Below are 13,928 nucleotides of genomic sequence, written 5' to 3' on the forward strand. Positions count from 1 at the left end.
AAAATCAATTTGGTTTTTATACTCTTATTAGTCTTTTTGCATTGAACAGCAAAGCTTCAGTCTTGTGACTTACATTTAGATAGCCGAATGTCATGGGAAAAAAAAAATCTTCGATGAAAAAAAATAACGACTTCCGAAAATTTTTATTTATATATTTAACTATAGGTGTTAAAGTTCGTCTCTAATAACTTCATAAATTTTTTTTTTTTTTTTATTGTAGTGTGATGTTTTTTGTTTGGCGTTGCTGATGTAAGACACAGTTTGATGGATGAACTTTTAAGCTTTTTCGTTGACGTTGACGTTTTTTTTATAAAATGTTTTCAATGATTGCTAGCAATTTTCATTAACAATTCACTTCATCGTCACAGCTATAAAAATGACGTAAATAAAAATATACAAAGATTCATTTTTTCAATGAACGCCTCCATTTTCAAAAACTTCTTATTTGTTACTTCATGCTGTAAACAAATGAGAGGATCACTTTTAGCAGAATATTTACATTACAACAATACAAAATGTTTAGAAATACGAGATTAAAACTTAAAAAAACACTTAAAAACCTTTCTAAGTAAACTTACGAATAAAAGCATCCTAATGCTCGTGCTTTTGGATCTCACGTGATGCATTGTTTACGCCAATTTCTCTATAAAAACACCTTCGGGCCGCATAATTTTTAAAAAAACCTTGGCAATCATGAGACCAGAGTACGCAGTTTTGTTTCTGGCATTGATTGCCTTGACATACGCAAGAAGTAAGTTTTAAAGCCATGAAAGGCTTTTTCTCTCCGGTGTTTCTTTGTTTCATGTGAGCAGCTGGTGTTTTTCCAGCATTATTCCAGTGAATGCTTTTTAAAATTTATTGCTTACTGGCAATCCGATGAGAAAAAAATTTCAAATATAGGTAATGAGGAAGTGAGAGAGGAAATCAAAAACGAAATTGAAAAAGATATCCTTGAAGATCTTGTAGAAGATGAAGGAGAACTAGATGATAAAGCCATTGGTATTTTTTATTAGTTTTTAGTTTTTATACTAAAAGGTATTTTTGTAAATGTATTTTTATAGATATTTTGTAAACTTCGAACTTATTTTACAGATGTCAATGATGCGAAACCATTTCGATTTCGATTTCGCAGAATACGTTGGAGAAAGTTCGTTCCCTACATTCCAGTTGCCATAAAATTGGCTGGTAAAAAATAATAGATAAAAGATGATCGAATTATTTTTTGAAAATACTTTGTATTATTGTTCACGAATGACATTCTAATTCCTAAATAGTACTTTAAGTTTCTTTTCAAAGTAAAAAAAAAAAAAAAAAAAAAAAAATGCTTTTCAGACCAATAACTGACCTTTTATAGTTCCAATGTATTCTAAAACACATATATACAGACAGTTTTACTTAATATGAGAAAAAAGTTTAAAAAATAATAATCTAAATAGTGAGTTTAAATGATGAGTGAGTTTAAATAACCAAAAAGTCTTCAATGTAGAATTCAATTGTTTCCTGCACTATTTCGCTCCCACAACCTATATTTTAACATGTAGACATTCACAGTACAAGAAAATAAATGTTTTTTTTGTAACAAACTTAAGCATTCAAAATTAAAAGATAACTTTGATAAGAGCGGATGTGTTCTTGAAATACTACCAATTAAAGATCTTTTAACAGTAAAGATCTTGTTCTTGAAAATAGTACCCTAGTTTTTCTGACAAAAGCTTTTCATTATTTCACATTTAGTCCTTCCTTCAATCTTTAAAAGTATTTTTTGCGCTATTATCGATCGCCATTTATAGATTTAATTAAATCTACGAAAAAGTCAGCTGTAGGTTATAAAAATTTCAGCGCCTCGCACAATAACTTCTTTGGATCTAATACCAATATACTCTATTTATATTTTTGCACCAGAAGTCGAATTACAGAGTGAGATTTTTACAGCAAAAATTAAGAAATGGAATTATTGAGTAAATATCATTCTGAGTTGATGAACAACTTGGATATATATCTTAAAGAATCTTCAGAAACACATAGTAAAAGTAAATAAGTTAATGCGATTGATAAAATTTGTAATTACATTATTAAGTCTTTTAAAAATATCAATGATTCTAAAATAGATAAACAAAAGTCTTTTACAGAAGAGAATAAAAAATTTATGTAAATTCATCTATAAAGCGTCTACAAAGTCTTACAAAAATCATTTAGGAAAATTTATGTGTATCTGATGACTATCACTTTTGTTTAAGAGATGATATTAGAGACACAAATGCAAAGAACTATTTTTCTAATTTCTGAAAAATTAATTGTTAATGGTAGAAATTTTGACTTTTTCTTTAATGCATTTGATTATACTATAAATTCTTTTGGTTTGTAAATAAAAATATGATTAAGTCTCACGATCCAAATGAAGATTCAAACTATCTTAAAGAAGAGGTTAATTTTTATTTAATGTAATTGTGCTTTGAGAACAAATTTTTTTATTTTAAATTTTTTTATTGTAATTAAACGAGATATAAATATTTAAAAGTCAGAAGGGTAAAAACAAAGAAAAGATTGAAGGGTAAAAACAAAGAAAAAAACGAAACGCTGTCAAATCAAATGGAACTGTGAGCATTCGTGAGTATTTGAAAACAAAGCTGAACTTTGAGCTAACCAAGAATTCTTTATTAAACTTTTTAGATTTGATTAAGTTGGTATTTAGTAAGAGAATATCTTGGAAATGATGCAATAGACAATATTGATGGAACTTTTGGTTTACAGAGAAATAGTGATGGGAATCGATAGAAGGAATCGATAGATTTGAGAAACAACGGTTGACTTTTCTAAAGATAAAGGTGAAAAAAATTTAAGGTGTTTCAAATTGCCCGGTTTTTTTTAATAAAAAATGAAACACATTGTTTTTTCCATTCATTTTTTCCATCTATTTTTTCCTTTCATTTTCAAAAACTTTATTTTGGTGATTGAAGTATTAGTCATGACATTTATATAAAAAGAGTATTATCTGCCAAATGGCCCCCTCCTGTAGCTTCACAGATATCCTTGTAAGCATGGGAATTTCGGCCTTCGAAATCGACGAAATTAAACGAAATTCGTGTTTCAATTTCGTATCGAAATTTATATTGAATTTCGAAAGACGAAATTTTTAAACATTAAAAATTCACGAATTTCGAAATTAAAACTTATGTTTAATTTCGTGTCAATTTCGTTACTTTCAATGACCCGAAATTATACGAAATTTTTTCGCGAAATTAAACAATCCAAAAAATCGAAATTTCGTTCTCAATTTCGATCCGAAATTGAAACACGAATTTCGTTTAATTTCGTCGATTTCGAAGGCCGAAATTCCCATGCTTATATCCTTGTGTTATTTGAACATTAAATGCCTGCAAAGCTAAATAAGACATGTACCAGAAAAAATCTGCGCGGACATTATAAAGGATATTTATCTAACTATTGTATTTCGATATTGAATGTTATGTATATTTTGAAAGTACATATATTAATACTTTTAAATTTCACTTAAGAAAGTTTGTGAAGTTTTGTACGTGAGAACGCGCGCACTTTGCGTTTTACACTCGACATCAACTTTTGCACAGTCTTCGGCTGGACTTTCTTGGTAGCTCTCATCCATTTATTTTTGAAGTCTTTAATATTTTTGGCTTCTTTTACATTAAACCTTAGTTTTCTTTTGACAAGAGCCCAATATCTTTCGATAGGACGTAGTTGGGGACAATTTGGTGGATTGCAGTGTTTTTCAACGAAATCTACTTTATGCTCTTTAAGCCAGTTTAAAGATGTCCCAGAGTAGTGACATGATGCTAAATCAGGCCAAAATAACCGGTTACCCTTGTGTGTTCTTAAAAACGGCAAAAGATGTTTCTTGAGGCATTCTTTTATGTATATCTTGGTGTTAATTGTACCCGTAATCACAAAACAAGAGCTTCTTTCACCACATTCACAAATTGCTTGCCAAACTAAGAATTTTTTAGCGAATTTTTGCATTCCTATGCATTTATATTTGGAATTCAGTTTCTTGCGATTAATTGCTGAATAATATTGGTGTCCTGGAAGAGATCGGAAATATGCAGCACAATAAGTTTCATCGTCAATAATCAAACAAGATTTTTTAGCACATAATTTTTTATAGAGCAGCTTTGAACATCGAATTGCGACATTTTCTTGCTTTTCTTCACGACGAGGAACTTTTTTCTTTTTATAAGATTTATAACCACAATTTCTCTTTACTCTTTGTGTAGTGGAAGCACCTGTCTTAAATTTATTCGCTAATGTTCGAACAGAAATCTCCGGTTTTCTGTCTAAGGCATCTTTTACCTTTTTACCAAGATCTCGTCTAACAAACCATTTTTTTCTTCCACTTCCTGATTTTCTTATGATTATACCAGTGTCGTTAAATAGTTTCACAACGCTCTGCACTGTTCTCAAAGCAATCTGCAGCTCTTTAGAAATTGTTTTGTTTGATACACCAGGATTTTCAACGAGAAAATGCAAAATTTTTTCTCGCTTCTTATCTTGATTTGATGACATTTCAATTAAAACTAATTGTTTTAATAACAGAGTTGTTTAAATTTTGAACAACATTAATACAATCACATTTTAAAACAGTTAGCCATTTTAAATGATGTACGGTTTCCGAAAACACCACATCAGAACACGCGCAGATTTTTTCTGGTACAAGTCTTACTTTTGTAAAATACGCCATGTTGACGATCCAATTTACCTCCAACGTTTAGTTAACGTCTTTTATCAACACTTCAGGCTCTTCAGCAACACTTTCACGACCCAAATCAATATTTTCTTGTGAACAACCGCTTGGGATGTATTTTTCAGTTACTTGATCTTCCACCGAACCGGTCCCTTGAACGTTTTTAGCAATTCGACGAATTAAGAGGTAAAAATTATTTTGTTCTCCCATTTTCTCCCATTTTAAAATTTGGGAGAAAATGATTTATTAACTTTAGTTAGCAGCAATTACTTTTAAGATATGCTTTATTTTTTATTTTTGAACTTAATTTGAACGCGTTGTTGTATTGTGTACGAAGCAATTTTTATAAATGTCATACATTACACTTCTTAAATGTAAAATACCCAGACGAATTCAGTGCGCCATCTTTATTTTATTTATTCTTAACCTTTTAGAACTGATTACGACAAATGCGCCGAAAAATTGTCAAAAGCAAGAATAAGAAAATCATAATAAAATAGTGAGAGAAGGCTAATGTGTAAAGAGGAGATAATAGCTTAGATAATCAACGTTCAAAATCAAGCTGAAGTTAAAAATGGAGTAACACACTAATGCCTATTTGGGATGGCAATCTGATAGCGCACTGCACCATGGCACTTACGGTGCAAAAGGTATAACGAATACTATATTCTTACCTAGTGACCCAAATGCATCATACATTTTAATCACTAGGTATTTATATAGCATTTCACCCATACTAGATGGAATTGACTTGTTTATGGCCTAAGAAGCTGGTAACACAAAACAAAGAAATGAATTTATGTCAATATGTGACAAAATAAAATGGCTGCAAATCATTGATTCAAATTCTTCTAAAAAAGTAATATTGCTGATTCAAACATATTTTACTAGCAAAAAACACGAATTTAAATTAAAGTAAGTTTATGGAGGTGCTGGATTCTCAAATCGTAATTCCATGTTACATAAAACGTTCTCTTTTATATACCTTCTAGTTCATTTTTCTCTGTAACAATAAATTATTTTACTCTAAAATGAAACAAGTTTTATAGAGAACTGAAAATGTAAGAAAATAGGCAGGATTACAAGCATAACTAATATATGGTATGTTTCAAATCTTTGAATTCAAGTTTGATACCAGTTACAGCTTTTCCAGAAGCCTTGCGCTGCAAGACTTCCAGAAAAGATCTAAATATAGAGCAACCATTCATCTGGATTACATGGAATTCCAAAAGCACAAAACAAGCCTGGTACAAATTTGCAGTAGCAAAATATATCTTACTTTGTAAAGATGTGTGAAAAGTGCAGATGACATTTTCTTTGACTAACTTTCTTTGACTTTCATCTAACTAACCTTACTCCTTGAGCCTTGAAATGAATAGTTCGGCATTTGACCTTTGTTAGGCGAAGTGCTTTCATAAGGTCTTCTAGTTTTTCGTGGTTTGAAGAGTAAGCATATGTGCCAACCATTAAATCTGCAAGATTATAGTCCTCTTCATTGTCGTAAGTGTCTTACGAGATGCTACTTCCTTCTTCTGATAGTTTGTTCCTTGCTGGAGGTGGAGGTACAGGAAGATCTGTACCGTGCGATACTAGTGCAATAGATAATGGAATGTCTGGATAAGAAATAGATGATGCGTTTCTTCGAGTTCAGCGTTCGGTAGAATCTACCATACTGAAATTATACAATGTGTGATCTTTTGGATTTCTCAAATTCCGAAGAACAGGCTTTACAGACCTTTTTTACGTACTGTACCACGCTGGAAAAGAGAAAATATATTTGTTTTTAATAAACATATTTTAATCATGGAATGACTTTTTTAGATTTCACTATTTAAACAAAATAACTTTTTCTTACCCTCTAAAGACTTCATAGAGCCCTAAGAAGCAAATTCTTGTCCTGGTCTTATCTTGTTCTCCATCTAGTTAGCGAAAACATGCATTTTAAGTTGCACAGAGTTTTAAGATGTTGGCATGAAGAACTTCACTCCTCTTGTCTTGATGAAATGACCACACATGTAGCAGAATGCATCCTTTTGAAGCCATCTCAGTTCATTTGATCAAATATCATTTGATAAGTTTTTATTATTATTTCGTATTGTTTTGCACTTGTTCTCCCCAATTATCTATCAATTTTTTGTCTTTAAACGGCAACTAGAATTCTAAGATTACCTAAAAATTAAAAGTACATGGTTTAATACACTATATTCTATGATAAGAATACCGAATACTTTCATAAACTTGTAAATATCTTTAAACAAAAATATTAAATCTTACAGCTCATCATCCTGACGACGAAAACGATGCTTCATCACCAAAAATTAAATACTTTCATGTTTTTCAGTTCATAAAAAACTGGGATCCTATGGCATAAACCCCTTTAAAAAGTTCACTCGTAAAAGTATTGATCGTATGAGCCTGAATATGCCACAAAACTAAACAGCCCTGGTGGTATACGAATAAACATTGATTTTCAAGATATGCATACTCATTCAAGCGTGAGTTATCTCATATGAAAAGGTTATCTCTTATGTAACTGTTAAAATCACTCTAGTTAAAGATGATTTGATTTAGCAATATCAAGTATCTCATATAGGAGATTGACTATATTGATTTTTAGGGCTGGTGTACCATTATGATTGGATTGCGAAACTTTGAAAACCATCAGTATGGTTTTTCAAAGTGTCATAGATTGGATGGTGCAAAAATAGATCAAAAGCATTAACCATAGCAGCTGTAACAGGTCTTGCCACAAGATAAACCTATCTTACTCAAAAGCATTTTCTAAAGGGTACATTTAGTTCGAAAGTACCTTATCTAATATCTTTGGAATTTGCGAAGATCATGATAAAGTTGTGTTTGACATTTAACATTCATTTACACTTGCAAGAAAGTATGACGAAGATGCTATGTTAGAGATAATGCACCAGCTCCTGGTATAGTAACACTGGATAGATTTTATTGATGGATGCAAGAAACAACACCTTTGCTAAAAGAAAACCTTAAACTAAAGTAAAAACGATAGCCAAAAGTAACTTACCTGTTGCTTTTAGGATAAGACATTGCAACAACTTTACTCGAAGAAACTCTGTAAAGTCATCATAAGAGACACCTACACTTATTTTGGTTTGATATAAAACTGCTAAAGATAGTGATCAACTTCATAATTCTTCTATTATTGATAATGTGATTTTGAAAAGCATTTATGCCACACTAAACGCGGCTAGATAAGCAGCTGCTGATAAGGACATTACTTTACACAACAAAGATATGGTCATGTCTATGGTGACGCTGTTTCATTCAGATCGAAATTTTACAACATGGATGTGCTTGTATTTAACACAAACATAGCACCATTCAATTTTAAAACACTTTTTCTTACTTTTGTTTTTGATCAAAGCAAACAAGTAGAGAGAATAAAGTCCTCTAGGACTGAAACTCGAGCAAAGTGATACTTTTCACCGAATGTTCAAGCATGTACTCTAATGCGGCTGAAATTCAATGCTTAACTTGCTATTCAAAACTAAAAAAAGGCCAAGTTGATAAAACTGATGTTAGTCGCAAGTGGTGCATTTAATCGTGAAGTATGTAATTTCACTGTATTTAACGATGATGAACCTATAAGATCCACAACGAAACAAAGGAAAAATGAAGTGAGACTAACTGAAACACACTAAAAGACAAAGATCAATTGTTCAATGGTAACATAATGTTCATGAGCAAAATAGAAATAAAAAGTGGAAAGACATTAACCTTGCTTTAGAAATGCAACAGAAAAACAAATTAAAAAAGTTCACGAAGAGCAAGGCAGATAAAAAAAAAAAAGCATTCAAGAGCATTACCAATAAAATAAGAAAACTCTGCTTTGAAAAAGTTTCTAAATGTTTTTGCTATTAACTTTAATGTAGTACAATGAATTAATTTTGAAATATTTAAGGATCTTAAATATCATTTCGAAACTGTAGATTCAATTGAATAGCATTGTCTGTCTAACTATACAAATACAAAGACTAAGATGGTACAAAAATGCAGGACCAAAAAATATTTAGACTGATTTATTTAGGATCAATAACATCTCTACAGTTCAATTAATGTAAGTTTATGGGACGGTTAGGGAGTTTATAGTGCATTAAAAAGTTATTATGCTGACTTGTTTGTTTGTTTTTTACTCATCTCAGAAGGAACAGAAACATTAGAAAAACGTAAAGTGTAATGTAATGCTAATGAAGCTGTTAAATTAGCAATGCCAAAAGAAGGTACTATGCATTACTTTAAAGGTTGTAAAAAGATGATTAGAGGGTCTTTTATTGAATGCGCTGATTTCTAACCTGTCAAAAAATCTATTGGCATGTGTCAACCAAGTCCAGAACAAAGTTATACAAAACAATATCAAAAGCAAGTTTTTTCTAGCTTTTGTTATTGCATAAAGTGTTTTGATAATAGTGTACACTCTAGCAATACTATCACTTACACTGCAGCGACAGCTGATGAAGACGTGGCGCAGAAGTTTGTTGCAATGTTGGAACAAATCTTACAATAAAGAAAAATAAATAATCTTTTTAAAAATTTTAAAATAAATGATGTAAACAGAAAACATAACTATGGTTTATTGATAGTTTTAGATTATAGCAGCTTGAATGAATGGTCCTGTGAAAAATCTTGATGAAAAGTTTTACGGAGAAAATTTTAAAACCCTTTTACGGAGAATGTGTATTCATTTGAATATAAGACTTAACGTTATTGTGCAGTCTCAATCATGGCTAAATGCGCTATCATCTTCCAAAATGAAAATCAAAAATGCATTTGGATTGTCAATGCCTAAGGTTTTAGAAAAACTATGAAAAAAAAGCTAATACCAAAATCAAGTTAGCATTGGGTGAGGTGGCAAAAAAATACCATACACCACCTCCAACATTAACAGATGTTGAATGACTGTTTTCTAAATCTGGAGATACTATTAATCAAAAGAAACAGATTCCTTTGAGAAAAGTTGGAAAAACTTTTTTTTTGTCAAGAAAATCTTCCACTTGTTTTTTTTAAATTAAAGCTAACTTTTAAAAAAAAAGTTATTGATTTCCGGCTCTGGTTTCGGTTCCTATTCCGGTTCGGGTTTATTTTCGGATCCGGTACCGGTTATGAATTATAAAGATCTATTATCGGTTCTGTTCCTGTTCCAGCAAATTTCCAGTTCCGGTCGATCACTAGATTATGAATTACTTTCAAATGGTTTTGACTGGATGGTAGAAGAGGAATCTAAATCATGGCAATAGCTTTCTTGTGATTTACACGTTGATTTAAAGTTTCCTAAAGAGCTACACGATTTACATAATACCTTCTAGATTCAGAATGATTAGGAAAAGGTAAAATGTTGATAAACTTTATGCCTACTTTAAATAATAAAAATAGATATGTTACCATAATCTAAATTAAAAAATAGCTGGATGACCAAACTTTAAACGGTAAAATATAAGTGATAAGAATCTAATAAAAATGTATGAAAAAGTCAAACCAGCATGCTTAGCAAACCAGCATGCTTAGCAAACCAGCATGCTTAGGTTTGTGGATTCCTGATTGTGGCAAGAATAAAATGTTTGACTTTCATTATGATTGTATGAAGAGGAAAAGCAGAACTATTGTACGCAGATAAGGAGAGTTTAATTTAAAAAACAGGAGGTTAAGATATTTACAGAGACTTTTCTCCAGATGCTGAAGCTACGTTTGAAACAAGTCAGTTTTAAACAAATTATCCAACTTCATCATTAAAACTGGATGCAAAAAAAATGTTGACAATATGTTCACACCTGAAGAATGGATAAGATTATTAATATTAAGATTCTTTGTTTTAAAGTCTAAAGCTCTACAAAATCTGAGTTTAAAAGTTGGGGTGAGATGAAACAAATGAACAGCGTATAGGAAAAACCCTTTATGGCTTCGAAACTTATTGCACACTTACTTTTCGCGTAGGTCAAGGCAATCAATGCCAGAAACAAAACTGCGCACTCAAGTCTCATGATTGCCGAAAGAACGTTTTAATGATCATGCGACGTGAAGGCGTTTTTATAGAGAAAACGAGAGACTGAAGAGCAAATGCGTCACGGGAGATCTTATCACACGAGCGTAAACAGTTTACGAAACTAAGCGTGGGTATTCCTTTCGATTTTAAAGCATCACTTTATTGTTATTTTTTTAAATTATGCGACGTAAATGCATATTTATAGAAAAAACGAGAGGCTTAAGAGCAAATGCATTACAGGAGATCTTAACGCACGTGCATAACCAGTTTACGAAACTTAGCTTGGGTATAACTTTCGGTCAAAAGGATCACTTAACTGTTACATGAGCTTAAAACTTCAAAAAAAAACATTTTCTTTATAAATATCTTTAAATCCTTTATAACGAAAGAAAAATGGCCTCCAAATACACCCAAATTGAATCTAATGGACTATTTAGTATGAAATGAAATCAGTAAGAATTTCGATGACCAAAAAGTAACAATACAAAAAAAAATTGTGGTTATCTAAAAAGTCATTGGCTTTTTTCTGTCTCAAGTTAACAGAAAAATAAAAATTTTTCTTTTTCAACTACCGATAGAACGGTTTGACAATATTACCAATATCTTGTCAGTTCCAGAATAAATGAAACTAAGATGGAAAATTAAAAGCATAAATGCAAAGTTTGCATTGCAACAGGCAAAAGTTTTTGAAATGGTATGCAAAGAATATACCACGCAAAAATGGATATTTTTGTCTCCTCGGAAAAATGGTAAGCTTCTAGAAGGTTCACATGTTCTTTACTTATTTAAATCTAATTGAAAAACTCATGTAAAGTTTATAAAACTTCAAAAAATGGGAACTAATGGTAAAAAAAAAAATAAAATAAAAATAAAGTTGGAAGTTGAATGGATGATCTGTTTATCCTCTTTATAATCGATATCTGTATTTAGATCTTAACATTCTATTCACTGAAATATAATTAGTAAAGTTTTAGTATATTATTAGTATAGTATTAGAATAGTATTAGCTGTTCAAACACATAGTTCTAAGAGTTTTATGACATAGAGAGAATTATAAGAAATATAGTGATTTTATTCATATGATACTTAAAAAACAAGTTTCTTTCCGAAAATGTTTTATTATAAGCTAAATTCAAACAAAATTAATAACGGTGAAAGTGGAGATGTCATAATTGTTCTACATCATGTTGAACACTCCCTTATAAGGGAAATGGTAATTGCTTATACTTAAAAATCGCAAATGGGCTAACAGAGAATCTCTGTGGTTTTAAAATACCAATTCAGCATCTTAAAAATCGAATTTGCTTGTTACCAGCATTCCTGGAAAAGTCATTGAACCAGGTAAAATGCGTATCAAAAATTTTATCTGTTTGTTTTTAACTTTTAAAATTGTACTTTTAAAATAATCATTTATAATTACCTTTATTTTAATGAATCAGAGGATTTAAGATAAAAAAAAAAGCATTAAAAAAATTCGTAGTCTCTAATCAATTTTCGTGGGCAGTTTAACTTGACGTATGTGTTTAGTATCGATCAATAGGATTTCTACAAGAAAAATCTGATTGAATACCTGACAGGTAAACAGGAGATTTAATATGCGCAAATAAAAGAGTTGGCCGTCCCTGGGGTGATTTATCCCCATAACGACGGTCAATTAAAGTTTTAAAATAAAAATAGCAATTATTGTGTAGTATACCAAACATTAGCCTAAATATACCAAACATAATTTAACATAACAATATAAAATAATATACCTAATATAATTTACGTTTACTAAGATTGAGGAAAATAAATAAATAAAATTCCAGTGATTTTTAATTTATTATAATTATAATTAGATATAAATATATCTGTTTTAAGATTCATGTAAATTACGGTAATACCTAATAACTAATAATAATTACGAAAATACGGTACTGCGTATTTTTAAAACAACCTAGTGGCTTCGTTTAATATAAAAAAGGCTGTTATTTAACGATACCTACATAATAATTGCTATTATTATTGGGTCATTGTTCATGCAAAGCAACGTTAGTTTGAGAAATGTCTACTTTTAAAGTTTCTTCTCCCTATTAATAAAAAAAACAACAACATACGTTTGCAAATACTCTTGTTGTTAATGTTTTTATTACAGAAAATGTAAAATTTTCAGGAATAATTGCTCGGCGGATCAAACTTTCATGAAGTTTTAATAATGAAAAAATAAAAACAATAAAGTGAGGCTTTAAAAAGGAGAAAGGTTATTCCGTACATTCCACTTGCTATTAAAATCGCTGGTAAAAAGTAATGGACAAAAGGTAACCGAAAATCATTTTTGCAGATATATTGTATTAACTCTGTACACGAGTGAAATTTTAATTCGTAAATTGTAGTTTCTTCTTTTAAAGTCGATGAAAAACTCTTACTTTTTTAATTTCATAACAGACCGAATAAAGTTCCTATGTATTCTAAAAAATTCATATACAGGCAAATTCACTTCATGTGACCCTAAAACTATATTGCAAGCGCGGATAATGGTTAAGGTGAGTGTGACTTTTTGAGTGCGAAGAATGTGAGCGCGATAATGGTGGAGATATTGTTTAGCCTTCAGGAATTGTTCTTGGTTAGGTCACGATGTTTGGGTGTGGTGTAGGTATGTGTTCGTGTATAAGATATAATATTCTTGTATGCTCTTCCATGAAACATTTGAATTGAATTTTATTTGGCATTTAAAACAAAGAATCTTAGTATTAATATTCTCACCCATTCTTCAAGTGTGAACATATCGTCAACCTTTTTCTTACATCCAGTTTTGATGATGATTTTGGATGATTTGGTTAAGATTCAATAAAATAACTCATTAAAATAACTCTTGCTTTTCGTCGAGCAAATTCAAGTGCAACAGCCTTTCATTTACCAGTATTAGCACCAGTAATGATGAAAGTCTTTCCTGTTATTAACACATTGTTATTGCATCTGACACTCTTAAGTTAAGATAGAATCGATAACAGAATAACACACCTGTACCAACACCAATAGTAATAAGACAATTTCTGAGCCATCCAATTTTTGGAAGAAGTTTATCAACTAACTCAGCAAGAAATGCTGTTGGGAGGCCCTCAGTGTTGTGTAGGTATATGTGTTCGTGTATAGTTCGTACATGGTTTGTGTAACAGTAGACTCCCGGACTTCTTAACACTTTAGACATATAAGGCTGAATTTCAA

General features: G+C 30.7%; 1 protein-coding gene across 1 annotated transcript; it reads left to right on the forward strand.

Annotated features, from left to right (window-relative positions):
- Positions 1–608: 608 nt before the first annotated feature.
- On the forward strand, positions 609–1,271 carry LOC149884421 (arminin 7246). Its single transcript, XM_090096257.1, has 3 exons — positions 609–751; positions 901–999; positions 1,093–1,271. Exons 1-3 carry the CDS (start codon positions 694–696, stop codon positions 1,194–1,196), a joined length of 261 nt encoding a protein of 86 aa, XP_089952383.1. The 5' UTR covers positions 609–693; the 3' UTR covers positions 1,197–1,271.
- The last annotated feature ends 12,657 nt before the right edge of the window (positions 1,272–13,928 follow it).

Source organism: Hydra viridissima, unplaced genomic scaffold (assembly GCF_058129835.1).
Source record: "Hydra viridissima isolate aposymbiotic clone 2 unplaced genomic scaffold, HvirCarnegie_v1 scaffold_8, whole genome shotgun sequence".
Taxonomy (NCBI): domain Eukaryota; kingdom Metazoa; phylum Cnidaria; class Hydrozoa; order Anthoathecata; family Hydridae; genus Hydra; species Hydra viridissima.